At 45.9% G+C, this 26,787-nt stretch overlaps 1 protein-coding gene across 1 annotated transcript in view; it reads right to left on the bottom strand.

The window, feature by feature from the left end:
• Positions 1-280: 280 nt before the first annotated feature.
• STRA8 (stimulated by retinoic acid 8) overlaps positions 281-26,787 on the bottom strand; it is a 43,026-nt gene continuing 16,519 nt past the window's right edge. The window contains exons 6-9 of the mRNA XM_067559085.1: positions 17,609-17,894; positions 15,454-15,530; positions 7,935-8,046; positions 281-588 (exon numbers count right to left, since the gene is read on the bottom strand). Coding sequence (XP_067415186.1) covers positions 514-588; positions 7,935-8,046; positions 15,454-15,530; positions 17,609-17,894 — 550 coding nt within the window. The 3' untranslated portion in view covers positions 281-513. The remainder of the gene's footprint in view (positions 589-7,934; positions 8,047-15,453; positions 15,531-17,608; positions 17,895-26,787) is intronic.

Raw genomic sequence — 26,787 nt, 5'->3', positions numbered from 1 at the left:
TAATGGTCCCTTCTGGCCTTAAATGCCATTCATATTAGAGACATGACTAGTGGTCAAGTTGACATATTAGTTCAGTGCAAATTAAACACCCCCCCCCCATACACCATATGACTATTTTTCTGCATATATATAATACTTTTTGCTTTTGGAACTGGTCCTTCCTTGGGTTGTAAAAATAGGAGCTCTGACAAAACCACATTGCTGATTAAATGCAAAGTCCACTTAACAAAACAAAAAAAACCAACCAAACAAAAACAGATGCAAGACACAATCTCTTTTCTTTGAAACTTTATAAATATCTGCAACCTAAAAACATTTTTAAAGTATAAATTATGTAACTGATGCACAAAAACAATGATGAGGGAATGCACAGTAAACAGTAACAAATCACTTCAACACAGTTTCTCCATCCATGCCCTAAAGCATCTCACTGAAACGGGGGCAGCATCTCGTCATGTGCCAGGCGCGTCAAGCAATGCACTGTAATGCTTTAGTTAACGGAGGCACCTGTATTTACAGATCTTCGTCATCAAAGGTCTCCGTGCATCGCAGCATCACAGTCTCATAATCAAACTGAAGAGCCTCTTCCTAGAAAATACAAGCAGGGTAATGGGGGAGACAGAAGCTGATTGTGGTTATTAGAAACCTGATGATCTGCAAATCCTGCATACGTCAGCAAAGGGACAGTGAGCCACTGATATGTGCCAGCCACACTCAGTGTGTTGGTTGTCTGAAGAAAGTCTTCCCGTTTCAACCAATTTCTAACAAAGTAGGCTTCAGTTCTGGTCCAGCGGACGTCATTTAGAGCTTTGTCAGTGAGTGCAATGGGGCATGGTCACCTCTTAGGTCCTTAATCTATGAGGGACAGAGTACATCCCACAAGATACTGTGGGTGGAATTCACAAAGGTATTTAGGTGTTGCAAGGCTCAGCATCACACTGCCTAGCTTTTTACTCACAGGAACAACAGTGTGATCCACAAAGCCACCTTAGGTGCCTCGGCCTCTATACATTGAATGGGCAGAGACAGGTACCTAAGAATGCGAGTCACAAAGCCAGCATGAAAGGCAGGGAGCTACCAACTTCCTTCTTCCCTCAGGAGACAAGGGGACTTGCACTGTACGTGTGTGTGGGAGCTAACTCGGAGAGCCAGGGTAAGTACCCCATCCACACAATTATGAGAGAGGTTGATGCCCTCCTCGTCTTCCCCCTTCTCTCACTGAAACTTTTGTGTGACTCTCCTGTGGCTGCAATCTGGTAGATGTCCAAAGAGGCTGTGTTCCTTCTTGCATGTGATTTAGGCCCCAGTATGTGAATTCCTCTGAAGCCTAACTGTCCAAACAACATGGTGAGGCAGCAGGAGACACGTGCCTAGCATGAGGCTGTAGTGTACATATCTCAGGGAAACATGTAGGTGCCTACAGGGCTAGGCAGCAGCTGATCGAGGGTTCTGTGGATCGCAGTGGTGCCTAGACGTGGGCTTAAGGCAACTAAGTAGCTTTGTGGATCCCCACCCTGAGTATCTTCAAGTCTCACTGACTTCAACAGTTCACGATCAGCCCTAAAGTAAGAGAGGGACGAGTCCCTCATCTGGCCAGTCTCGTGGTGTGAGTGCCTCTTGGGAGCTTAGTGAATCTTGGAGTATGTCTACTCTGCAATGTAAGCCCAGGGTCTGAGGGACATGAGCCTGCAGGCTTGGTATTTGGTATGGATGCTCGGTTCCAGGCTTACAACTGTTGACTTGGGTCTCACACCTGTGTGGACATGTCCACAGTGCTATATGCAGCCCCCCCACCCCCAAGTCAAACCAGCCGATCCCACGTTTCCTAGCACCCGCCCCAGTTGTCGCCTCTCTAGCCCTTTTTTCGTGGTGGCCAAGCTGTGTCAGAAGTGGGTTATTATAACCGTCTGGAAACTGGCTACCCCTGACTGCTATAGGTCCATTGCTAACCAGTTTGGTGTCAGAAGAATCAACCATGAGTAAAGTGGTGGCAGTGGTTTCTGATCAGGCAGGTCATGGGCATAAACTCTGGCCTTCAAGTAACTGCTGGTTTTAAGAGAATGGTGTTTCTAAACTGTTGCAGCCATTGATGGGCCATGGTTGCCCTTCTGAAGGAGCACAGGAGTACATAAATGCAAAGGGTACTATTCCATTGTTATGCACACCCTTATGGCCCACAGAGGCTGATTTATAGCCGCCAATGTAAGCTACTGGAAAAGTTCATGTTGCATGGAGTCTTCTACCGCCTGGGAGTCTGTCTTCATGGATAAGCCAGGCTACTATTCCCACCAACCGACATTGTCATAAATGAAGTAACTGTCCCCACTGTTATTCTAGGGGGACTCTGCGTACCACTTTTTGCTTTGGCTAATGAAACCATATCCTGATCGCAAAGGCCTTGGCAAAAGAAGGTTTAATTACACTCTCAGTAGCTGCAGAATGATCGTTGAATGTGCGTTTGGCAGCTTGAACTCTGTCTGGCACCATTTACAGTGGCATCAATGCTGTCTCCATTGTGGTGGCTTGCTGTGCTCATCACAATCTTTGTGAATCCAAAGGTGAGCCACTTGCCACTGAGTGGACCTCTGACAGGAATGGATTGCTGTACTAGTACACTCAGCCAGGAGCGCCTACCACAGCTGCAGCAGGATTCACTCGGGCAACAGAAATCAAGGATGCCTTATAAGTCCACATTATGGACTTGCATGGACCAATGGAAGAGGGAGAATAGTGCCTTTATGGATGTATTTGTACAGCAGCATGTACATAAATGAAGTGCTGTTGCTGTCCACTATGAGTGTGTGTGTTATTATCATGAATTGTTAATTGTGGCTGAGATGACTGTTTATTCAGTATGGGCAGGAGATGGTGCTTTGTGAGGTATGAACTGTGGATTGATCTGAACAGATGTACTGAGAAATTGTGCTTGAACACAGCTTCCCAGTTGTGCATTATCATGTCTTTATTCTTTCAAATACATATTGTATGATGTGATACAGTGATGGAAATACATCTTCTTAAAATAAAATAAAATTGTTTATTTGTGAACAGGGCAGTATTACCAAAAAACAATATTGTCAGGTAGGTCACCTGCCATTAAAACACCAATAATAAACTAACACCAAACCCGACATTAAAATAAGGTGCATAACACAAACATTGAACAGTGCAAAGCAGTAAAAATGTGAAACCAGTGCAAACAAATAAATTCCCAATTTCTGCATGTCCCCTGGCTGCCCGCTCTCCTTTCCCTTTTATTAGCATGTTTAGCATGCACTTGGTGCCACTGCACAGGGCTGGAGGACTGAAGGTATGTGGAGGACTGCTGAGGGTACACTTGTCCTGCCCAACTAGCACTCGGTCCTGGTGGCATGGGCCACCCAACCATGGTATTATCCAATGCATTCTTGGTCTTCAGGACATGATATCATGGAGGGCACCCAGGACGTGGTGTGGGTGGGGTAGGAGCCTGAAGTCTTGCGGCCAGTAGAGCAAGCAGCCTCTCGAACAGGTCTTTCAGTTGTACTCTATCTTCCTCCCTAAAGCACCGTTCTTGTCCCACAAACTGTGCTGCAATTCTCTCCTTGGTCTCTGCAGCCTGTTGGTGCCTTTCCATTTGCTGTGAATCCTTTTCCCTTTGGTATTCTGCCTGCTTGTGGGCCCTGTCCAGGATGTCCACCATAAGTTAATCATGGAAATGCTTCCTCTTTCACCACTCGTGACGGTTCGAAATCCCAGGCGCCTGCTGGACTGTGGCAGGGCTGCAGAGGTGGAAGGGCCTGAAAGCAGATATCAAACAGCACATTATTGTCTCAGTACTTCAAAAAAGGTTCTATACATCCTCAGAAAAAGTGTCTGTAGCATATCAAGGCCAAAATAAATCCCCTTTTAAAACTCAGCTCCAATGTATTTTCAGAGGAATGCTTTGCTTCCCAGAAACGCCATGGACACGACTCAGTTAAGCAGAGGGAAAAGAGTGCACACAAAATGATAAGGTATAATTAAAAAATGCTCTCTGTTTAAAAAATGCAGCTTATTATAGCCTGGGGGAGGGGGACGGAGTTAAACTGTAGTTTACTATCTAAGGTTTGTCAGTCCTTTCAGGAATTCCACATTCAGGGTCCTGAATGGCAGGGAGACAGTCTAATCCATTCCGCTGGTGGGGAGTCAGGTTTTCAAGCTTATGGTGACTGAGCAACACATTTATGAGTGGTTTGAGCTAGTGTCCTATAAAGGAGGACCCTGAAAATATGCCCTTCCCTGAAATGTGACCATCTATCTGGAGTTCCTACTGGGGTAAAGTCTGCAGCTATCAGCATCAGAGATTGGGTCAAAATTCATGGGGCGAATCAACAGGGTGTGGAGTTAGCACCCACATGGATTACTGCCACCTTAGGGCTTATGACACAACCTGCTCTAACTACATCTACCTATAGACTACATGGAACCTGGACTCTCAAAGAACTACACAGACAGCCCCCCCGGCTTTCCCAGCAATTTCTCCACTACATACACTCCCTGTCGCTTTTGGACACTGATTTCAGCACCCATGCACTACACTTTACTGTTTTAACAGGTGGCTCGCTAGGCTATGTTGTGGCCGATTTGTACAGTGTGATGTACGAAAAGGGAAAGCAATACAAGGTTCTTATTTTTAATATACCTGCACATCTCTGTAAGAATATGCGAGTACCTAGTAAAAATTTAATTTTAAATGCTTGTTTAACTGTTGTTTGCGCTTCCCAGTCTCTATTTTGAATGGATACACACTGCTACCTGAGACTCGTAATAAAAATTGTATTGGATCATAACCCAGAAATCCCACCCATTCATATTTTAACAACAATAAACATGGAGTCAAGTGCTTACCAGGCTCCAGGGCTACTTCTGCCTCTTCTGCTTCTGCTGCCAGTTCCCCGGCAGGGTGCTCCTCTGGGAGGTCATCAAACAGCTCCTCTGAGTATGAACCCAGGACATCTGAGCATCTGCTCTGGAGGCAAAACCTCCTCGGGGACTGCTGTGAGCACCAGTCACTTCACTAGCTTGATCTGGTACCTGCTGGCTCCCCTCCAGTGCTATATTAGATGTGGGGGTCAGAAAGCTACCATCCCACCTGACCAGGCTATCATGAGCTGCTGGGGGCTCAGTGCTGGGTGCAGAATCCCATCAAAGTTCTTGTTAAAGACACAGGATGATGGGGCATTCCCAGAGGTGCATATTCTCATCCTGGCTTTCTGGTAGTCACTCTTCAACCATCTGATCTGCTCCCTGCACTGGTCATCGGTCTGCTGGATCCCAACGCTGTCCACTTATTTCTTGGTACACACAGTCATTTCTGGTATTCTTACTGAAGTGGACCATCTCGCTTGCCTCACACCACAGATTTACCAGAAGCTGACTGCGGTGCCATGACCAGATAGCTGCGCGTTTGACAAAGGATTTCTGTTCAGTGGCCATAGCTTATGCAGGAGACGGTTCAGCAGCAGAGGTATTTCAGCAATCAGAATAAAATGGAAGGGTTAAATGCTGAGCAGCTGAACTTGAATCAGGGGGCTGTTTCTGTTTCCTGGGAGACAACTGGCTAGTCTTGGGATAGAAAGGCTAGGAACATGGGGTTTGTGGGAGAGCAGATCCAGGTCCAAACTGCATCCACGCTGCAAAATGATGAAGTTTGGATGGGACTTGGACCCATCCCTCTTGACGGGTCTTAGGGCATGGATCCTGAGGACTTACTGGCCCGTCAGACAAACTTATGTGCAGATGGAAGGGTGGTTTGGCTTGAGGCTGAGCTTACACTGCAGAGTAGACACACTCATAGTTCAGCTGGTCCTTCCCACCGCAGCAGTGCAAGATTCTTGAGGCTGGTGGGTAACATTTTTAAAGGCACCTAAGTGATCTATTAAAGGAGCCTAAGATCTATTGTCAAAAGTGACTTAAGCACTCATGTTCCTAAGTCCCACTTACTTTCAGTGTGACTTAGGCTCCTAAGGTCTAGATGTTGAAAGATATTTAGGCACCTACATAGATTTCTAGTAAATTTACCAAAAGCACCAAAGCAGGTTAGGAACCTAACACCCACTGACTTTCACTTAACACAATTTTGAAAATTCTACCCTAGATCTAAAATAATGTTTTATCTCATCTGCAGTTGAGCAACTCTTACAACATGGCCTCAAATCAGTAGCCCTGGACAAGATATGTAATTACATAACTGATCTCCCTGTTAGAAATATTTTCCTTTCATGTAATCTAAATGTTCCCATTCTCAGTTTTAGTCCATTACTCTTTGTAAATTCCTCTTTTGCACTGTGTACATAGTTCTTTGCATTCTTCTTCCTGGTTCTCTTATAAATAATTTTTCAAGTGGGGTGCCAACCTTAGCAGCACTGGGAACCAGACCAGAAACTTGTCAAGAGCAGTTGCATATGATGGGTTTATGAATATTCACAGTAATAAATTATTTAATTTGTACATTCCTTGAGAGGGGACTGGAAGCAGCACTAATTAGTTTGTACTGGCCAGCAATAAAACCCATCAGCTGACCAGTACTGTTCTTGTCCCCCAGTTAGAGGGAAAGGTGACCATAGGTTGTATTTTATTATTCAGTCAGCTACACATCGTGCATCCTGATTATAGTTGTATCTGCTACCCCACCTTTGTTGTATGCATGAACCATAAGGACACTAAATCATCCATCCTGGGTGTTTTATGCCATCAGCATTTTCCAATTTCTTGAGCTAATGGAGAGCCTGCAGGAGCTGCTATGCAGGGGACAGCATGGAAAATCTGTGGCTGCTGGGGTGTGGAGCTGCATCGCTGCTCTCAGAATCTTGCAGGCTGTATTTTGCCTTGTAATATTATTCTGTAGGTGTACTGTGCTGCACTTATCTACATTAAATCAGATACCATTGGTAATTTGCCTATTTATAGCCAATATTATGTGATTACTCCTTGACTTCCCTTCTAATTATCTGTTAGCTGACAACCTGGTATTCATGAGGAATGAAAGTGCATGGCACTTTGGTTTTATCTTCAGGGGTATGTCAGCTGGATTATGAATGGCTTCAGACAACTACCTGCAGGTTAATCCATAGCTTCCTCTGATGCTACACATCTTTTTGTCTTTCTTACTCTAGCTCCATTTCTAATTCCCACCGCTTGTTTCTCCATGATCTGAATGTCTCACCACGCCCACGCGCCCCCCCACCCCATGCCATAGTCTGGGTGCAGTGAGATGGACTCATGACAAAAATTGCTCACACTCTAATAGCACTGTGTTGAGGCAAGGAAAGGGAGAGCACACTGTGACCACCTGATGTAGACAGACATAAATGCTATGCTGCTTTACCCTCCCACGAGCTATGTGCAATAAAAAAATATGTATTTTGGTTGCAGCTATTTCGTCTTTCCCCTCCTTCGTCACCTTTTATGTCATGGATGATCAAGTGACAGAAACTAGGAAGAAGTAGCAGCAACTATCGGAGAGGCATGGCTGACGTTGACCACAAGCAAACAGGACTCGCTGAGGACTCCCTTGTGGGGCCCCTACATCCCATGCCAGTTTGGCAGCGCAGTGTCTGACCCAATGTCCCTGTCTAATATTGGAACGAGAGAGGGGAGGAAACAGCACACTAAATGCATGGCTTTCTGTCCATCACCCAGCCAGCTCCAATGATATCAGTGAAATTATTCCAGAGTTGAATTTGGCCCCCATGTATTTTGTAGCATCTCAAATAAAACAGCTGAACCTTGCCCCCTAAATGGTGAGTCCATTCATCTTTGGAATGGAAGGAATTAAATAAACAATGAAGCTATAAATTCCAGTTTGGACGACTCTGGGAAATATGAGCAAAGACACATCAAATGGAAATCCCAATCTACTATTCAGAGGAATATGCTGCCTCATCTATAGCAAGCACTTTGGCCAGGCCTACCTGGTGAAACGGTGTGTTAGCAAAGAAAAGGCCTTTTAAGAAACCAGTGATCTGCAAGTATAGTCGGTGGTTATCCTCTGGATTTTCTGAAGTGCAGCCTGCAAACACTGAGCTGAAAATGAAAACAGAAATTATATTTAACTTCCTGTCTCCTCCTCCTTGCTTCTTTTCATTTTTATTTATTTACAAACCCTAATAATTATTTTCAGGATTAATAAAAGAAAATCAAACAGCTGAACAATGGGAAGTGGGGAGATATTACACAAAATATGGTTACTAACTTCTTGTAACTGTTGTTCTTCAAGATGTGTTGCTCATGTCCAGGTGTGTGCGCGCCCGCATGCATGGCTACCAGAGATTTTTTGCCTCAGTAGTATCCATAGAGCTGGCTCTGCCACCCTCTGGAGCCCTGCTCTCATGTTCTGGTACATAAGGTGCTGCCGGCCCTGCGTCCTCTCAGTTTCTTCTTGCCGTCACTCCAACAGTGAAAATGGAGGACAGATCATGGAATAGACATGAGCAACACATCTCAAAGAACAAGAGTTACGAAAGGTTAGTAACCGTTTTTTCTTCTTTGAGTGCTTCCTCATGTCGATTCCATATTAGGTAACTCACAAGTAGTATCTCGGGAGATGGGCTTGGAGTTCATGGATGTGCTGTCTGCAGCACAGCTCTGCCAAAGCTGGCCTTGTCCCAGGCCTGCTGGATGATGGCGTAATGGGATGCAAAAGTATGGATGGATGACCAGGTTGTGGCTCTGTAGATATTTTGGATTGGCATCTGAGCCAGGAAGGCTGCCAATTATCCCCGAGTCTTGATAGAGTGGGCTGTAACAATTGCTGGTGGAGGCATCTTTGCCTGCTCATAACAGAACTTGATGCTAGAGGTTAACCATGAGGAAATCTTCTGGGAGGAGACTGGCAGGCCTTTCAACCTTTCTGCCACCGCAACAAAGAGCTACATTGACTTGCAGAATGTTTAGTCCGTTCGATGTAGAAGGCCAAGGCTTATCTAACATCCAGTATGTGCAGCCTATATTTCTCACTAGATCTGTGTGGTTTTGGAAAGAATTCCGGGAGGAATATGTCCTGGTTGTTGTGAAACTGTGACACTACCTTTGGTGAGAAGGCTGGGTGGGATCGCAGCTGGACTTTGTCTTTATAAAACACTGTGTACGGTGGTTCTGAAGTGAGCGCTCTAATCTCGGAAACCCTTCTTGCTGAGGTCATCACCACGAGGAAGGAGACCTTCCAGGAGAGGAGCAACAGAGAACAGGTAGCCAAAGGTTCGAAGGGGGGGACTCATGAGTCTTGATTGAATTAAGTTTAGGTCCCCAGGATATATAGGATCCCTGACTTGAGGGTAAAGGATATCCAGGCCTTTAAGGAACCTGATTGTTATGTAATGGAAAAAAACTGATTTATCTTGGATTGGAGGGTGGAAAGCCGAAATGACCGCCAGGTGAACCTTCAATGCCGAGAGAGCTAGACCTTGATGTTTCAGATACAACAAGCAGTCCAATATGAACTGGATCGAAACTTGGTAAGGAGAGAGATTCTGGTTCAAAGCCCAACAGGAGAATCTCTTTCATTAGGCCAGATATGTCGTTGTGGTGGAGGGCTTTCTGCTGTCCATCAGCACCTGCTGAACCTGAGTTGAGCAAGCCCGTTCATCTACATTTAGCTATGCAGCTGCCATACTGTCAGGTGCAGAGACGGTAGGCCCAGGTGTAGAAGATGGCCATTGTTCTGGGAAAGGAGATCTGGCCATAGTTCAGGAAAGGAGGTCTGGCTGGTAATTCCAGCAGGGGAGCTATTGATAGCTCCAGTAATGTGCCGAACCAGTGTTGTTGTGGCCACGCGGGAGCTACTAGGATCATGTTCGCCTTGTAGCACTTGATCTTTATCAGGACCCTGTGGATCAGTAGTATAGGTGGGAAGGTGTACATGAGCGCTCCTGCCCATGGTAGAAGGAAGGCATCAGACAGGAATCCCTTGTTGAGCCTGCGAATTGAGCAGAACTGGTGGCACTTCCAGTTCTGCCTGGATGTGAAAAGGTCCAATTGGGTAGTCCCCCACTTCTAGAAGATCATACTGTCAACTTCTGAGTGGAGTGACCACTTGTGGTGAGATGAAAACGACCTGTTGAGAAGGTCTTCTAGCATGTTTCTGATGTCCGAGAGACGTGAAGCCACAATATGAACGTCATTCTGCACACAGAAGACCCACAAACAGAGAGTTTCTTGACACAGGGTTGACATAGTTCTTGTTGATGTAGAATATCGTGGTGGTATTGTCCATTAGAATTTGGACTACACTGCCTCTCACACAGGAAAGGAATGCCTGGCAAACCAGATGTATTGCCTTGAGCTCTCTGACATTTAAATGGAGGCAGCGATCCTCCGGTGACCAGATCCCTTGTGTGCTGAGGTTGTTGAGATGGGCTCCCCACCCTACATCCAAGGCATCAGAGATAAGTGTCACCGAGGGGGATAACCCTTCAAAGGGCATTCACTCCATCACTGAATGCAGGTTTGTCCACCAATTCAGGATGACAGGCCGTGCAGCAGGGTTGTGGCCACATGGTCCAAAGTATGTTTGCTTTGGGTGCATACTGAGGTTAGAGGCTGTAGAGGTCTGAGGCATAGATGTGTGGTACCATGTAAATACAGGCTGCCATGTGTCCAAGCAGCTTGAGACATATCCGGGTGGTTTTGAGAGAGTAGACTCGAATGTGCATGATGAGTCTTGTCATGGCTCGGAACCGAGGCTCCGGGAAGAAGGCCCTGGCTTGGGGGGAGTTGAGGACTGCACCGATAAACTCTATTCACTGGATTGAAGATAGAGTTGATTTCTGCTTGTTTATGAGCAGGGCCAGACGCTGGCAGGTGGTCCTTACCAGATCAAGGCTGTGGTGGACTTGAGCCTGCGACCTGCCCTTGATCAGCCGTATGTCCAGATAAGATAGATCTGTATTCTCTGACGTCTCAGGTAAGTGGCCACTACTGCCATGCACTTTGTGAAGACCCTTGGGGTGGGTGAAAGGCCAAAGGGTAGTGCTGTAAATTGATACTGACCTTGGTTCACCCTGAACGGAAGGAATCTCCTATGGCCGGGAAAAATTAGATGTGGAAATATGCATCTCTTAAGTTGAGGGTGACGTACCAGTCCCTTGGATCCAAAGAAGGGATGATGGAGGCTAGGGAGACCATGCGGAACTTCAACCTCTTGAGATACTTGTTGAGGCGGTGAAAGTCCAGGATAGGTCTGAGGCCCCCTTCTGCTTTCGGGATAAGAAAGTAACGGGAGTAAACCCTTTTCCCTTCATGTCTTGAGGGACTTCCTGAATGGCCCCCACCTGCAGGAGAGTTTCCACCTCCAGAATGAGAAGTTGCTCATGAGAAGGGTCCCTGAAGAGGGACAGGGAAGGGGGCTAGAGTGGGGGGATTGAGGAAAACTGCAGGGTGTAGTCATTTGATATGGTGTTGAGGACCCAATGGTCCAATGTAATCTGGGCCCATTCAGAGAGGAAGGGCGACAGGAGGTTCAGAAATAAAAGGGGGAATGGATTCTGAGGTGAGACTGGGGCACCGTCCTCAGGCACACACTCAAAATGGCTGATGTTGCCCACTTGGCTGGCGTGAGAGGCCTGGCTGAGCTGTGGAGGAGGTCGGGAAACCTCTGTTGTTCTCTTCCCTCCTATAGGAGCCATACTGTGGAGGGCTCGGGAAACTAGGCTTTTGTGGCAGAGGATAGAATTGTTTCCTAGAGGCCTACAGGGTGTATAGGCCTAGTGAGCATAAAATGGCCCTAGAGTCTTTAAGGCCGTGGAGCCTAGCATCAGTCTGTTCTGAAAAAAGGGTGTTGCCCTCAAATGGAAGATCCTGTATCGATTACTGCACCTCCTGGGACAACCCTGAGGACAGCAGCCAGGAATATCTTTGCATGGACACTGCAGAGGCCATCAACCTTGCTGCTGAATCTGCTATATCTAACGCCATTTGCAGGGAGGCTCTGGCTACAGCCTTGCCCTCCTCTAAGATAGAGGTGAACTCCTGTCTGGACTCTTGTGGCAACAAATCCTTAAACTTTGCCAAGGAGTCCCAGATATTATATCTCCCCAGCAATGCTTGCTGATTGGAGACTCTGAATTGAAAACTGGCTGTAGAATAAATCTTTCTTCCAAACAGATCCAGCTTCTTTGAGTCTTTATCCTTAGGGGTTGAGCCTGGCCCTGCCTATCTCGCTTGTTCCACCACCACCAGGGACCTCGGGGACAGGTGGGAAAAGAGATATTCGAATCCCTTGGCTGGGATGTAATATTTCTTTTCAGCCCTCTTTGATGTTGGTGGCAGGGAGGATGAGGTCTGCCATAGGGCCTTGACTACCTTAAGCACTCCTTCGTGCACTGATAACATGACCCTGGCTGGCACCTCGGCAGCCAGCACATCGAAGGCCCAAATTGGAGGCAACCCTTTTAAGGAGCTCCTGGTGGGCCTGAAAGTCATCTGGCAGGATTGCGGGGGCTGGGCCGGCAACCACCTCTTCTGAGGACATGAGGATAATGGTAGTGCCAAGGGATGGGGTGGCATTTCCTCCTCTTGTAGGGGGGCTGTCACTCTCACCAGGTCCTGTGGTTCGGTGCCAGGGTTGGAAGCTGAATCTTCTCCCTGCACTGGGGCAGTCGGAGCTGCAGATTGCTTCCCAGATTACTGGTACGAGTAAGGTCCTGGTGCCACGGGGATCCCCCACAGATTCCAGTATGGCCACTGGATCGGTCATTGACCCTGGGGCCAGCCTGCCACCATGGGACCCGTACCAAAAACGTGAGCCCCTGATGGTCGGTGCTCTCAGGGTTGGGGGCTAGGTTCCCCTTCCGAGTCTGAGGAGGCTGGATCTCCCCTTGGGGATCAACGTGGAGCAGACAGTGCTTCCACCTGGCTACAGTGTGGTACTGGGGAACAGTGTCACCCGGGAGGAAATCAGTACTGGGCTTCAGGAGAGTGGCGCCTATTGAGCATCCACTGTGGTGGCCCCATCGGGGGTTTTCCCCCAGAGGCAGGAGCTCTCATTGACGCCAGTGTTGAGGGAAGATCCCGTGAAGTGGGAGGCACCGGTAGGACCATAAGGTCCCTGGCCACCTCAAAGGCCTCCGGCATTGATGGCACCACTAGCTGGAAGGGCCTCCTTCCACTCCCACAAGTCGGAGGTGATTCCCTCAACAGGCTTGAAACCCTAGGTGGAGAAGTCGGTTCCTGCCGCTCCAATTCAGACAATTGGCCCAACAAGGTCCTTTGTCCAACCCTGCCTTCTTGTACTTTTTGGGTGCGGGGAAAGGACCGCTGTCTGCGCACTGTTCTTCTGCTGTTTCTTTGGAATAGGAGAAGTCGAACGGTGCTGAGAAGGACCTGGTACCGGTGGTGTGCTCTGCACCAATGCCGACGTACTTAGCACTGAGTTAGAGTGGGATGGTTCTGAGGCCAGTCTAAGTGCCACCTCCATCAATAGGGCTTTCAGGCAAATGCCCTTATCTTTCTTAGTCCATGGTCTGAGGCCCTTACAGAGCTTGCATTTATCCCTTCTGTGCATCTCCCCTAAACACTTTAAACAAACTATTAATCATTGAGCAGAGAGGGCTTGTGGCAGACAGAACAAGGCTTGAAACCTGGAGAACGGGGCATGCACCATCCCAAGACAAATGTCCCTAGAGGGACCACTAATACCTAATGTTCTAACTATTAACTATCTACAAAAAACTAATTTACAGTTATAAGGCAACTATGAAGCACTTGCAAATGCAAGAGAGGGAGTTCCAGTAACTGTCAAGGGTGGGAAGAAGGAATTGAGAGGATGCAGGGCCAGCAGTGCCTCATATACTAGCGCATGAGCACGGGGCTCCAAAGGGTGCCATAGCTGGCCCTACGGATACTACTAAGGCAAAAAATCTCCACTAGCCGTGCACGTGGGCGCACACACACCTAACATGGAATTGACATGAGCAAGCACTTGAAGAAGAATAAATTATACAAATATAGAAATGTGATACAAGAAACAATTAACAAAAGCAAAGAAATTCAAAGAGATGCGGCAGATGTGATCATATTGTTCCAGGAGAAAAATGTACACTAATTATAATACAAAGCGATGGTCATATTTATATGGCAGCTTGCATGTTTTTATAGTATCACCTTATTCAAATTAAGGCCTTTTATTTCTTGCTACATTTTTGCGTGAATCAGACAGCTTTATGTGGTCATTAAAGTTGACTGAGAATGTCAACTAACAACAGCTACACTGTGGGTATGTGCTGGGCAACTTCCCTGGCAAGCTCTGCCAATCTTGAACCTGACTTTCAGGCCGCCATGTTCTCCTGGGCTACCACAGAGCTCTGCCAATGCACACAGTACTCCTTTTTTATTCCAGGCCTGCGTTGCTTGAAACCACAGGCTGATAAAAAAAGACCCAACTGCCCTCAAGTATGAACTGGCTAGGGGACATGTGTAAAGAAGGCACTAACTCACTGTGCCTGAATGCTTCCTCTATTTTTTTAAAAAAACAAGCATTACTTAATTACAAAAATTACTTGTTTAGCTGGTACATGTTTAATTCAATTTTATTATACATTTGAGTTTGTTTTGGTTAACAATCTAAAGAAATTTATTCTCATTTACACTACACAGGCAGTGTGAAGTGTAGTCTTAATTTAAGTGTGAATCATGCCTCACATGTTAAAGAACCTTCTGAACTTCTGGACAATTACTTTACTAAAATTACAACTTGCAAGGAGAGAAAATCCCACACAAGACACCACCTGCAGTGAAAACACTTCAGTGATGAGTCATCACATGGATTTTTTATTAAGAAAAACAATCCTTGCCCTCACTAGGGCTATTGGCTGAGATAAAGAGTGGTGCCACTTTTACTGTCTGACACGTCCCCTCTTGACGGACTACACACAGCCCTTGCACAGGGAAGGACTTGATGATGTAATAGATCTTTCCTTTCTCTGATGTCACTATTCAGGTCAAACTACATTTCTGCTCTGTAAGCTATTTGTTATTGCATTGGAATACTAAAAAAGGATGAAGATGACTATGTCAAAAAAGACTTTTTTTGTTTCACTGAAGGAGAACACAGTTCAAAATTAGCTAACTTATCCAGAGAACACCTCCTGGCCTGTCCAGATCTTGTGAGGGGAACAACAGACAGCTTTAGGAATCCTATATTATGACAGCGGGAAGGCCACCAATGCTGGTGAAGAAAATCAAGACGATCCCATGTCTAGTACTAATTGGGCATTCTGGAGATAACATGGAGGGTGCTTTCCATTCCAGTGTAAAATGTCTATTGATTGCAAGCTTACCCATTCTTACACCTTAACAAATGGCATGAGCATGTTACCTGCACACTGTTGTCTTTAACAGACCTAAGGGATGAGGACATAAATATGGAAGCTGCTTTATTAATGTGCATCAAAGGACGAGGGTGCTGGCTAGCAGACTGGGTGTGTTTATAATTACCCCGGACTTGACATTGCTTGAGTCTCATTTCTGTCAAGGAAACCAGCAGCAACATCAAATGCATCTTCAAACAGTATCTATCAAAGAAAACATTTTAGATGTCAAAACAGTCAGCCACTTCACAATGTTACCCAGTCTATGACAGTTTTCGATAATTAAGTCTTTAAAATCTAGGAAGTCTTTCTTTCCCCTTAGACAGGTGTGCTTATTGCTAGAGTGGACCAATAATGTACTGTAAAGGCAGAAATAAATTACTTTCATTACTATACAATGGGGCAGAAGGTCCATCAGTTCTATCAGGACTGTCAGTTTCCTGGAATTGGATTTAGGCCAATGGTGTACAAATCGCTCAATGAAAAGCGGGGATTATACAAGTGCTTCCCAGTCTGTTTTGCTAGCTGTCACGGATGTACCCAGCTGTATCAGTCAGTGCCCACAGAATCTCAGTCAGCTGTGTGCTCCAGCTTGCAATGAAGGCTGAGTTGCTACAAATTCCAGTACTGCATTGTAGAATTCCATGAGCTCATTCACCCACCCATTGTTACTCCTGGTGCCAGAAACTAATGCATATGTAACCCTCCAATACCAATTTGTAAGTAGGCCAATTATATGAATGGCCTAATTTCCTTCTGACTGAGCGGACTTATTGCCGCAATGCACATGTGTATCAAAGGTAAACAGTACTAAAACGTACCCAACCTTTCTTTGAGTAGCTGAGCACTCACAGAAACACCATTTCAACAAATGTTTACCATCAATTACCTTCTGCTTACTGTCTTTAAGAAATTCTAGATACCACTTGGTCACTGACTTTCCAGCTCTGCTGAAAACACCCCTCCATGCACTGGACTGGCAGTTTCAGTTGCAAAATTGACTCTCACTGGAGGCGGGGAGGGGTCTGACTTATGAAAGTTAAGTCCACTTTTGTTTCCCACTGTTATAAAATGCTATTATAAAGAAAACCTTGAAGATCTGGGAGCTGATCCTTGTGTCCAGCATAGCTGTGCTCCAAATGGGATTCATGGGGGTAAGGTAGCTGTACACCACCTGTGTCCTCACGCCTCCTGTGACGGATATGGCCATTTCCTGCAATATCTCTGGGATTAATTTTATGTATCATATTGGACCAGGGATTGTATGTAATTCCATAGGGGAGGGTGAGCACAGCCCTTCAGGAACTAAAACAGCAGGGTGATTAGGCAAATTCACTCAAGTTGTAACACCTACTGACAGGTACCACCACCTGGAGAGGCCTGCATGCATTGGTTCAAACTGGATTCTCCAGAGGCCAATAAAGAAAGGACTTTTGGCTGCTGACTCAGTGCCTGGTTTCTGATCCAACAATGGGACAGGACCTTCTGTCCAAGGGCGTCCCCAAACCTTCCTGGGAATGGCTGGAAGGACGTTGGCCTACTGAGTAAGACTAGTAAGCTTGTAGCATGAATATAGGAACTGTTTTTTTTTTTTTTAATGTTTTCTCTTTAACTCTTTCGCCTTAAGAGTCAACGTTTTTGCAGAGAAATGTGTGGTAACTTATAACAGCGGGACATTATACTGTTTATGGTCTCTGAAGAGAAAGCAAAGCACCAATGCTGGCCTGTTTGTAGGCAGTCTGGCTTGGTGGGAATAACACAGTGTAGGCAGAGAACTGTGCAGTGTGGAAAAACCCTGGTCAGAAGGGAGAGAGATGTGAGTCTCTAACCAAGAGACGTGACAGCTGAGGAGCTGGGAGACTACAGTACGTGTCCTTGTTAGACCACAGAGGTGCAGTTGCCCTGTACTGTAATGCCCCTTTCCCTCTCTCATAAATTAGAGCAAACTTAACCATTCCCTCCAGACAGATTCCTCACTTCAGTGCAGATCAGCAGTGCTACTGCCATTATAAGCCCAGGGCACTTGGGGATATCTTAGCAAACTTGAGAAACTAGCAGCCACAGTACAGCAATGTTACAGATCTGGCTAAGGAACAAGAGAGAATTCAATGTAAACATTTACTGCCGTGCCACTAATGATATTTACTTGTGTATTCTGCTGCTTATGGAAAGGTTTAATTAAGGTGTGTTCCCCTTTAAGAGATGCACGCTCAGTGTAGCTAGTGACTTTTCTGATGTTTGGAACTTCTGAGGCAGGAAGCCGAGTTGTAATTATCACCTACCTCCTCTGGCGTAGATACCAGTGATCCACTGGCTTCCTGACTATTAGCTCTGCTGTTCCTCACACTGCCTTCAGTGCACGCAGTTTCGGGGCAGGCTGTCTTGGGATCTGGGAGTAAATTCTGTCTCTGACTACAGTACTGCAAGACGCTATCTCTCCTTTCCTCTGGCAGATCCTGCCATAAGTGGGAAACAGCTGTGGAGACCACAGGAAGAGTGACCTCTTCAATGCACACAATCCCATTCTCAACCAGCAGGTCCACTGTCTGTTTATAAAAATACAGGTACCTGTAATAAGAGGAAGGGAGCATCTCTTAAAAACAGCTTATGGTGGAGCAGTCTAGTGGCTAGACCAGCAAGGGACTGGGAAATAAAAATAAGTCTTAGATTCTATTCCAACCAATGCTGCTGACTCACTGTGGGACTTGGCATAATTATTGTTGCTAATACAGGTGGGGCTAGAAGCACCACTTGTTATTAAGGTTGCCCAACATTTACTATTATAAGACTCTGTTTTCAGTTGCTGCTTTCTTTGCCAAACTGTCTGGGCTGAAATTTTTCATGCTGTGTGTTTGCCTCAGGCTGAATTGTTTCAGAAAATTTCAGCCAAAACAACTCAGCTGTTTCCAAGAACAAGGCTAGGGAAAAAATACTTTGTTTTGGCCATGTTAAAAAATTCTGGCAACCTTTTTCTTTAAAACACTCTAGTGCCCTTTCCTTTGGAGCAGGGACGTGAAATTTGGCAAGGTATGGCCTTTGCCATCTCTACAAAAATATGCCCAAATTTGGCTAAATTATGAGCCCTGGTCTACACTTATCTGGCAATTCGGTGGCAGTCGACGGGAGTTACGCAAACTACGCAGAGTAGTTTTCGTAACTCCCGTCGACTGCTGTGCTTCCTTTCTGCGCAGTGTCTTCACTGCACTGCGCTGATGGAAACTGTGTTCCTGTTGACGCAGCGCTGTGCCACTTGAGGTAGTTCGCCTTCTGGATGAATGGAGCAAGTCTTCATGACCACTCTATCGATCCAGAAAGGTCGATCTGACGGCGGCGACTTTGCCACCATCAGTATAGACATACCCTCAGTCTCAGTAGAGACTTAAGGCTAATCTACACTAGAATTGTTACAATGGCGCAGCTGTTCTCATCTAGCTGCACTGCTGTAGCGCTGCTAGTGCACACGCTCTACGCTGACAGGAGACAGTTCTTCCACCAGCATAATTACTCCACCTCCCCGAGCAGTGGTAGCTGTGTTGGTGGGAGAGCTTCTTCCACCAACATAGTGCTGTCCACACTGGTGGTTAGGGCAGGTGTAATTTACTTGGCTCAGGGGATGGCTTTTTCACACCCCTGAGCAACTTAAGTTATACCGAAGTGAGTACTAGTGTGTACAAGTCCTTAGATGTTAGCAGTTCAATTCCCTGAAGATGCCATCCAGACTGGGCATACTCCCACTTGGGGTTGAGCAGGATTTTCCCTGCAGTTGCAGTCCACGGCTGCTGTAGGCTCTGCTGTGCCCAAGTCTGAGCACTAGAACTGACAGCAGGAAGCCTGTCTTTCTTGTGTGCTCACTGATGACATCCCTGGTGGCTTAAGCAGTGTGGAGGAGGAAACAACTTTATTCCCATGCAGAAGGGACAAGAGCTGGCCCTGCGAGAGGAGCAGGAGGAGAACACTGGGAGAAAGAGCAAGGGAGAGGGAACTGGGACTGAAGGTTGGTGGGATGGGGGGAAACTAGGATTTGCTGGGAAAGGAGATTGCAGCTGGCTAGACAAGGAGACTGGGAACTGGGGAAGAATATGGGGGAGGAGAATGGGAGCCAGTAGGTGATGGAGGGGACTGATATCAGAGGAGCAAGAGGGAGACTAGGACTGGCTGGGATAGGAGACTGGAACTGAAGACCAGTGGAGTGTAGGAAGGAGAGGGGAGACAGATTGGACCAGGAGCCAGACAGTGGTGGGAGGACTGGCACTGGTTGGTCAAAGAGACTGGGACAAGAAATCAGGGCAGGGAAGATTACACTGAATCTGGGAGGTCAGGTACAGATAGGGAATATGGCTGATGGTAGGAGTGACTGGAGGCCAGAGTGGGGGTGAGAGACAGATTGGATGAGGAACCAGAAGGGCTGAACTGGGAGCGGGGAAGAAATAAGAATGGGACTGAGAGTGCAGGGAAACTGGGATGGGGAGCATGGAGAAGTGATCCTAGGACTTGCTGGGCAAGGAGACTAAAACAGCAATGGGAAGCCTGAATAGCGGAGACTGGCTAGGTAAGAATGGGGCTGGTGTGATAAGCCAGAGGTCTGGAAGTGATAGGACAGGGATAAAAACAGATTTGAGGGATGAGGTTACACTTGGGGTGAATGGGCAGAAGAATCTGTGCTCACTAGGACATGCTCACCTCTGGAGCTTGGAATGGAAGTCAAGATTCCTGAGTTTCCACCATTCCTCTGCTGACAGCAAGTATCGGTGAAACCCACTGACAAAGCATGTCTCTCTCATCCTCCTGGTGGTGGTTCACAACAGGATGACAACCTACTACTGCTATCAGTTATTCTTTTAAGGCTAATGCAGTGGATGCAAAAGTTCCAACCCTGCTGATGACCCATGTGGGAGTCAATATGATGCCATGTGATGGAATTTCAGTTTTTTCAGTATGCTTTTTTAAAAATCTAGAAAATTACATATAAAGATGTTTTTAAAAAAATTATTAAGGTTGTAAAGTCAAACACTGAAAAGCTGGAAATGCCAAAATTAAGGTTGTCTGTGCATTCTTACCTCACCCCTCCTGTGCGTTTGCATTATGAAACATTTTTTAATTACATGATCACATACTATTTTTTCCACAGGACCCCGCCTTGTTCAATGCACAGGATGGACCTGTTCTGGGGATGAGTCAGGGTGGAATAGTGAAGAAAACTGTTGTTTGTAGGACCCCTGAATCCTTTGCTGCAGATATTGGAAGGCATGTAGTGAATGAGGCGTAAGACTACAGGAAGAGAAAGAACAGTTTCACGTTTAAAACAGTTGAATTTTGCTCCGGTGAATTAGATTCTATCTTTGCCTTTGCCAGAGAGTTCCTATGTGATGCCGGGCAAGTCATCTAATCTGAACTTTTCACAGGTAGGCACTAATTGGGTGTTCTTCATTTTATGGGTGCCAAATCTGTTGCCCTGGGGTTTGATTTTCAGAAGTGTTGAGCACTCACAGATGCGACTGAAGTCAATGGGAGCTGTGCTAAAAGTCCCATATAATGCTGAACATGAACAGTCTGAAAAATAATTGATCTATGTATCTCAAATTGGGCACCCAAAATTGGTGGCTACTTTTGACATTAATCTCTCTTTGCCTCAGATACTTAGCTCTATAAAATGGAGATAATACTCCTCATCTCAGAAGGAATTCTGAAAATAAATGTATTAATGTTTGTGAAGCACTTGGACGCTATAGTGATGAGTTCCATAGAAAAACCCACAAAGAAATTTATAATTCTGTCTGCAAAGCAGGGTTTGAATAGTGTGCAGTAAATAGAATTCACACATTGAACAAGGAGAAAGCAAAATACTGAACAGCTGCTCATTAGCTGAGCACCGTCCATCCTGTGTACTGAATGAGGTAGGTGTCCTGTGGAAAGAGTAATAAGTATCATGCAAATAAAGACTGTATCATAATGCAGCAGTCATACTGTGACTTGTGCAAGGTCACACAGGAAGCTGAAAGTTGTGATGAAGCTGAAAGTTGAATCCAATGCTCCTGAGTTTTAGTCCAGTGTCTGAACCATAATCTTTTCTCCTACACAATCCTTCTTCCTCTTTGGGACCTCCATTTGGTCAGTGTAAAATGGGGATAATAATACCTACCTCAAAAGGGAGCTGCAAAGCTTAGGAACAGTTTTCTACACTAGAATTATTTCTGATCAACCATTCCTGATTAACTCTATGTTTGGACACTCCTATTCTGAAACAAAAGTGCCTTGTTACTGTTTAGCATTACCCACTTTCAAAGTGGGTTACCATAAACAGGGACAAGGCATTCTTGTTCCAGAGTAAGTGTGTCCACACATGCAGTTAATCAAGAAAAGCTATTGTGCTTCAAATTGACATGCTACACATTAACTTTCAAATATAGACCAAGCTCTAACTTAAGGTTTATAGAATGCTTAGAGCTCTCAGATGAAAGGCTTATGTTCAAAGTAATACAAAGGATAGTTTATGCAGCAGTCATTGCTATTAAGTTTTATTGGGCTCAAATGGAGTTCAGTTTCCATGTCCTTTCAATCCTTGATGTTTTTGCTTAGACTGCCAATATAATGGCTAACTAACAGGGTGGTTGTTTGGAAATAACATCACCAAACTCATTTCATGTAGGCACATTGATGAGACAGATGCCATGGTGATGAACTCGGTGTAGATGTCTTGATAAATTAGAGAAACATAAGCACTGAACAGCCACCTGTTGGTTGCAACTTTCAGCGACTGTTCACCTGAGCTGGATTTGAATGAGTGTTATAGAAAGAAAAGGCTATATATCATTATGTGTTTGTATTGCAATAATTGTAAGAATCCGGTGGACTAGAACCTACGTCTTTAGGTGACCAACACTTCCAGGCTGCCACCAGGCAGCCATGGCAGAATCATAGTCAAGGCACTGTAAACCTTGGGAGACTAGGCACCACAGGAAGTGCCACCCAGGGAAGACCCAATTGGCAGTACCCCTTGAGACTTCTGATTGGTCCAGGCACAATATTTAAGCACGAAGGAAGTTCCAGGAAGTCATTTGTGTAAAAGGCAGACTTGACTTTCTGCTGAGACAGCCTCTGCCTTGTTCTTGTATCTTTGCCTTGTTCCTGGTCCCTGTTTCCTTGCCCTGTACCAGACTTGTTCCTGCCTTGGACCCAGCTCTGCTCCTGCCTTCCCTGACTCCAGGTACCCCAATTCTGACTCTTGGCTCTGATTCCTGGCTCTGATTCTGGTTCTAACCCTCAGTTTCATTTCCCGACTCCTGCTCCAACCACTAGGCTTTACTGCCCACATCCTGGTTCCTAACAGATTGCACAAAATACCTCTCACAGCTCTGTGGATGACACTCCACTAGTAGCATGGAGGGGGTAGGCTTCCAGATGCCTAGAACACCCTAGGTCTGCAGGAGTGGGTCATCCATCTCCAGACCAAGGTCCATGCTCTGTGGGCTTGGATGATACAACTTTAGACAGAAAACCAAGCCATTTGCAAACAAGTGGCCCACTTGCAAGAGGAGAATGCTGCACTCTGGGTGCAAATGGTGGTCCCGCCACCCGAACAGGGCTCTGTGGTGCCCCTACCTGAATGCTTGGACGGAAACTGTCAAAAATTCAAGGGATTTCCTAACCACTGCCATCTACTTCTTGTGCTCCAGACTTGGACCTAATCAGTTCATTGACTGGTGAAGCACTGAGGCCTCTGCTGTGGTTGAGCAAATTAGCCCAACACTGACGGGCTGGAACTTCTTTCTTCGGGCTTTTTTCTGCAATTTTCTGGTCGCACGTGGTCAGCTGAAGCTGCCAGTAAGTCAGTGTGGTGGGAATGAGCAGGATCGGTGTTTCTGCACTTTTGACCTCACACGCACTGTATGTGCAAAGTCACGCCGCATGCAGGATGCCATTGTGATGCTAGGCCCGAAACAGTCAAAGCAACTTTGCAAGTTGCAGGGCCTAACTCTGACCTTTAAGACATATTATAGAAAAATACAAAGATAGTGAGGGTCATTCCTTATAAGTAGACTAGAGCTTTGGTGTGCAAGTGTACTGTTGGTAGTTATTTGATGTTAGTTACGTATCTCTTGTTAGAGGTTAGCAATGTAGATAAACTGCTTTCCTGTCTGTCACTATTCTATTGATTAGGAATTCAAAAAGAACATATGAACATTTAGATGGAATTTTGAATGTAATAATACTATTGTTTATATTTCTCTTTGAAGTTTAAGTAGTGAATACCTGTGAATGGTTGTAAATGGCCAATTACCCTGTGCTAATTTTATTGGTTACCGGTGTGCTCAGGACATAGGAGATGGTACTTCAGAGTCTCAAGTAACTGATTGTTCAAGGAGATACCTGCTGTCAAGAAAGTACCGGTCAGCCTGCATGGATCTATAAAAGACTCTAGTGGACTGATCCTTTAATCTCAAATCTGTCCAAGTTTGTCAGGGAAAGTTTGGATCACAAGACTGAGATCCCAGCACCAGCCTAGAATCACTCTGCTAATTCTCATGGGAGAATTTGAACAAACTCTGCATATAGACTATTTAGTCTTCCTTCCTCTGGATCAATTCATCTATAACTGAAGCAGTGAATCAAAGGACTGAGACCCATCCAGGTATTGGGGCTATATAAGCAAACGCCACATTTCTATTGGAAACCTGATGTATATGGACTTTCCAATCATTTGTATGTATGTGACTGCTTTAATTATTTAACACTTTTCCTATAGTTTGTTTCTTTTCTTTTGTAATAAACAGTTTCAGTTACTAAAGGATTGTCTGGCAGCGTGGTATTTTGGGTAAGACTTATATTGATCTGGTAATGTGGATGACCCTTTGGGTCAGGAGAACCTTTTTGGTAAAGAGCATAGAGCTTTGAATAACATCTCTTTATTGGACCTAGTGGCTGATTGGGAGCCAGAGACTGAAATGCAGTAAAGGGGGCTGTGTATATTTTTATTTTAGCTTCTTGATAACCAGTGTGGGGAATCAGAAGCATTGTTTGTGGCTGGTTGGGAAGTCTGACTTCAGTGTCACCCACCAGTGCTGGGAGAATCAGCTCTTCTTTTGCAGCCTGCCCTGACCTTAGCATTTTCAGGTGGCTACCCTAGGCACGGACAGGTCACAGCCATTTTATACAGAAATGGGTTAGGAGGAGTCACAACAGCAGGGGGAAGGAGGAGGGCAGAGTACCTGCACTTAAATAATCAGGACTACACTCCTGGAAACTCCACCAGGGACAGGGGCCAGCTGCCTCATACGCTGCCCACTTTTAATGGCTTACAGCAGACACTGTGTGGAACGAGGCAGGCCAACAGCACCAATTTCTATTAGGACTAAGTGAGGAGGTCAAGGATGAGCTAGCCTAAATGGAAACTCCTGCAAGCATGGATGCTTTAATCAAGCTATCCATCTGTACTGACAATTGGCTATGTGAACGGAGAGAGGAAATGAGAGAAGTTATGTTGTCATCTTGCCCTCAACCTGAGCCAAAACCTGCTAACTCTTACAGGTCAGACAGAAACTATGGATGGGACCCTCTTATTCTGGGGGATTCAGGAGAACATGCCCCTGAAGCCATAATCCAGGGCCACTGAGAGGTGATGCAGTTCAGTGTGATTCGTTCCTCGCATTTTCCCGATTCTTGGGGGCACCTGGCTAGCACAGCATGACCCCCACGTTTTATGGTGGGAATGGAAAGCTTCCCCCGCCTACATGTCATCAGCAAAGAGTCAACAGATCTAGGAGACTGCTCCCAAACAGTGTCAATCCCACCCTCAAGTAAACCCCAGATTGCAGAAACTGGTGAGTGGGGACCACTCTCTGGTTCAACCCCCTCGTCCTCACTCCCATTCCTGACGAATATCAAGGTCATGCTGACATTTTTGAAAAAAAGAACTGCAGACACACTATCTCCACCCTGGGATTATGACTGCCCCATTGACCAGCAGCCCAAGATGAAGGAACCCTATGGCCGGATTTATGCAATAACTGAAATGGAACTGGCAGCCCTCTGTGTACATACAAGAAAACTAGTTAAGGCCTTTATTCATCACTTGATATCCCCCTAGGGCCCTGGTCCTTTTCATGAAGGAAAAGGGACGGGACCTCATGCCTCTGTATGGACTAGTGGGTGTTGAACCAGATAACGATACGGATCTAGTATCCCCTTCCCCTGATCTCAGAACTATTGGATCGCATGTGATCCACACAGATGTTCACCAGAATGGACCTGCGGGGATGGAGCCTACAACCTAGTGAGCATCTGAGTGGTGGACAAGTGCAAGACTCCCTTCCGGACCTGAATATTTGAAGATGTCATTTGACTAACTAACACCATTCGCAACCTTTCAACCTTTGCTAATGATGTAGTTAGGGACATTCTGGATCAGTATGTAGTCATCTACCTCAGTGCCATACTTGTCTTTTCAGAAAATCATGAGCAACACAAATGAGGTATGTACTGGAGAGGTTGCGACAGCACGGCCCATGTGCTAATTAAAGAAATGCACCTCTGACCCAATCTCTCGATAAAGAATTGCTCATGAACCAGATCGCATTTGAGGAGTGGCACCATTACCTTGAGGGGGCCCAACACCTGGTGCAAATATACTCAGATCACAAATACTTCAAGTACTTATGCAAGGCCAGGACATTGAAGCAATGACCACTGAGGTGGGCTTTATTCTTCTCCCATTTTGATTTTATGATTACCTACATCCAGGAACCGAGAATGGTTGCGCAAGGGAGAATATTACCAAGGAGAAGAGAGAAATAGTCTGGAACAACCATATCTCCTCAAATCTTGCGATTTTCTTAACACGACAGAACATCAAGAGCTAAGTATTGCAATTCAATCAGCCTCATGGAATGACCCACTAGCCAAAGAGGTGATGGACCCCCTAGAACAGTTGGGAACCAGGACCAAGAGGTGATATTTAACATGGGACGGAATAATATTTGTTGATGGTCGCATGTACATTCTGCTGGGACGTCCCTGGTTGGAGGTCCTGCAACTGTGTCATGATAGCTTCCTAGCGGGCCATTTTGGGTGCCTCAAAACCCACAGTCAAGCCTCCAACTTCTACTGGTGTCCCCGAATGCGGGCTGAAGCTCAAGCTTATGTCGACTCCTGCCACCTGTGTGCCCTTAACAAGGTAGCATGCACTAAGCCACTTGGCACACTTGTGCCCCCTTTGGGGGCCTTTGGGTCACTGTCACCATTGATTTCATTAAAGAACTCCCTGAATCCAATGGCTAAATGGCGGTATTGACAGGTGTGGAACAATTGACCAAGATGGCACATTTCATCTCCTGTGACCATTTGCCTTCAGCCAAGATGACCACTCAGCTCCTAGCAGTGCATGTCATCTGCCTCCACAGGCTTCCTGACCACATCATATCAGATTGAGGGTGCCTGGTGCAAGATCTCCAGTTACTAGATATCC

Source organism: Emydura macquarii, unplaced genomic scaffold, assembly GCF_026122565.2.
Source record: "Emydura macquarii macquarii isolate MOO-44397 ecotype Brisbane River unplaced genomic scaffold, CSIRO-AGI_Emac_v2 contig_2205, whole genome shotgun sequence".
NCBI lineage: Eukaryota > Metazoa > Chordata > Testudines > Chelidae > Emydura > Emydura macquarii.
Note: the sequence above shows the minus strand (reverse complement) of the source record. Positions and strands in the feature narration are given on the sequence as shown.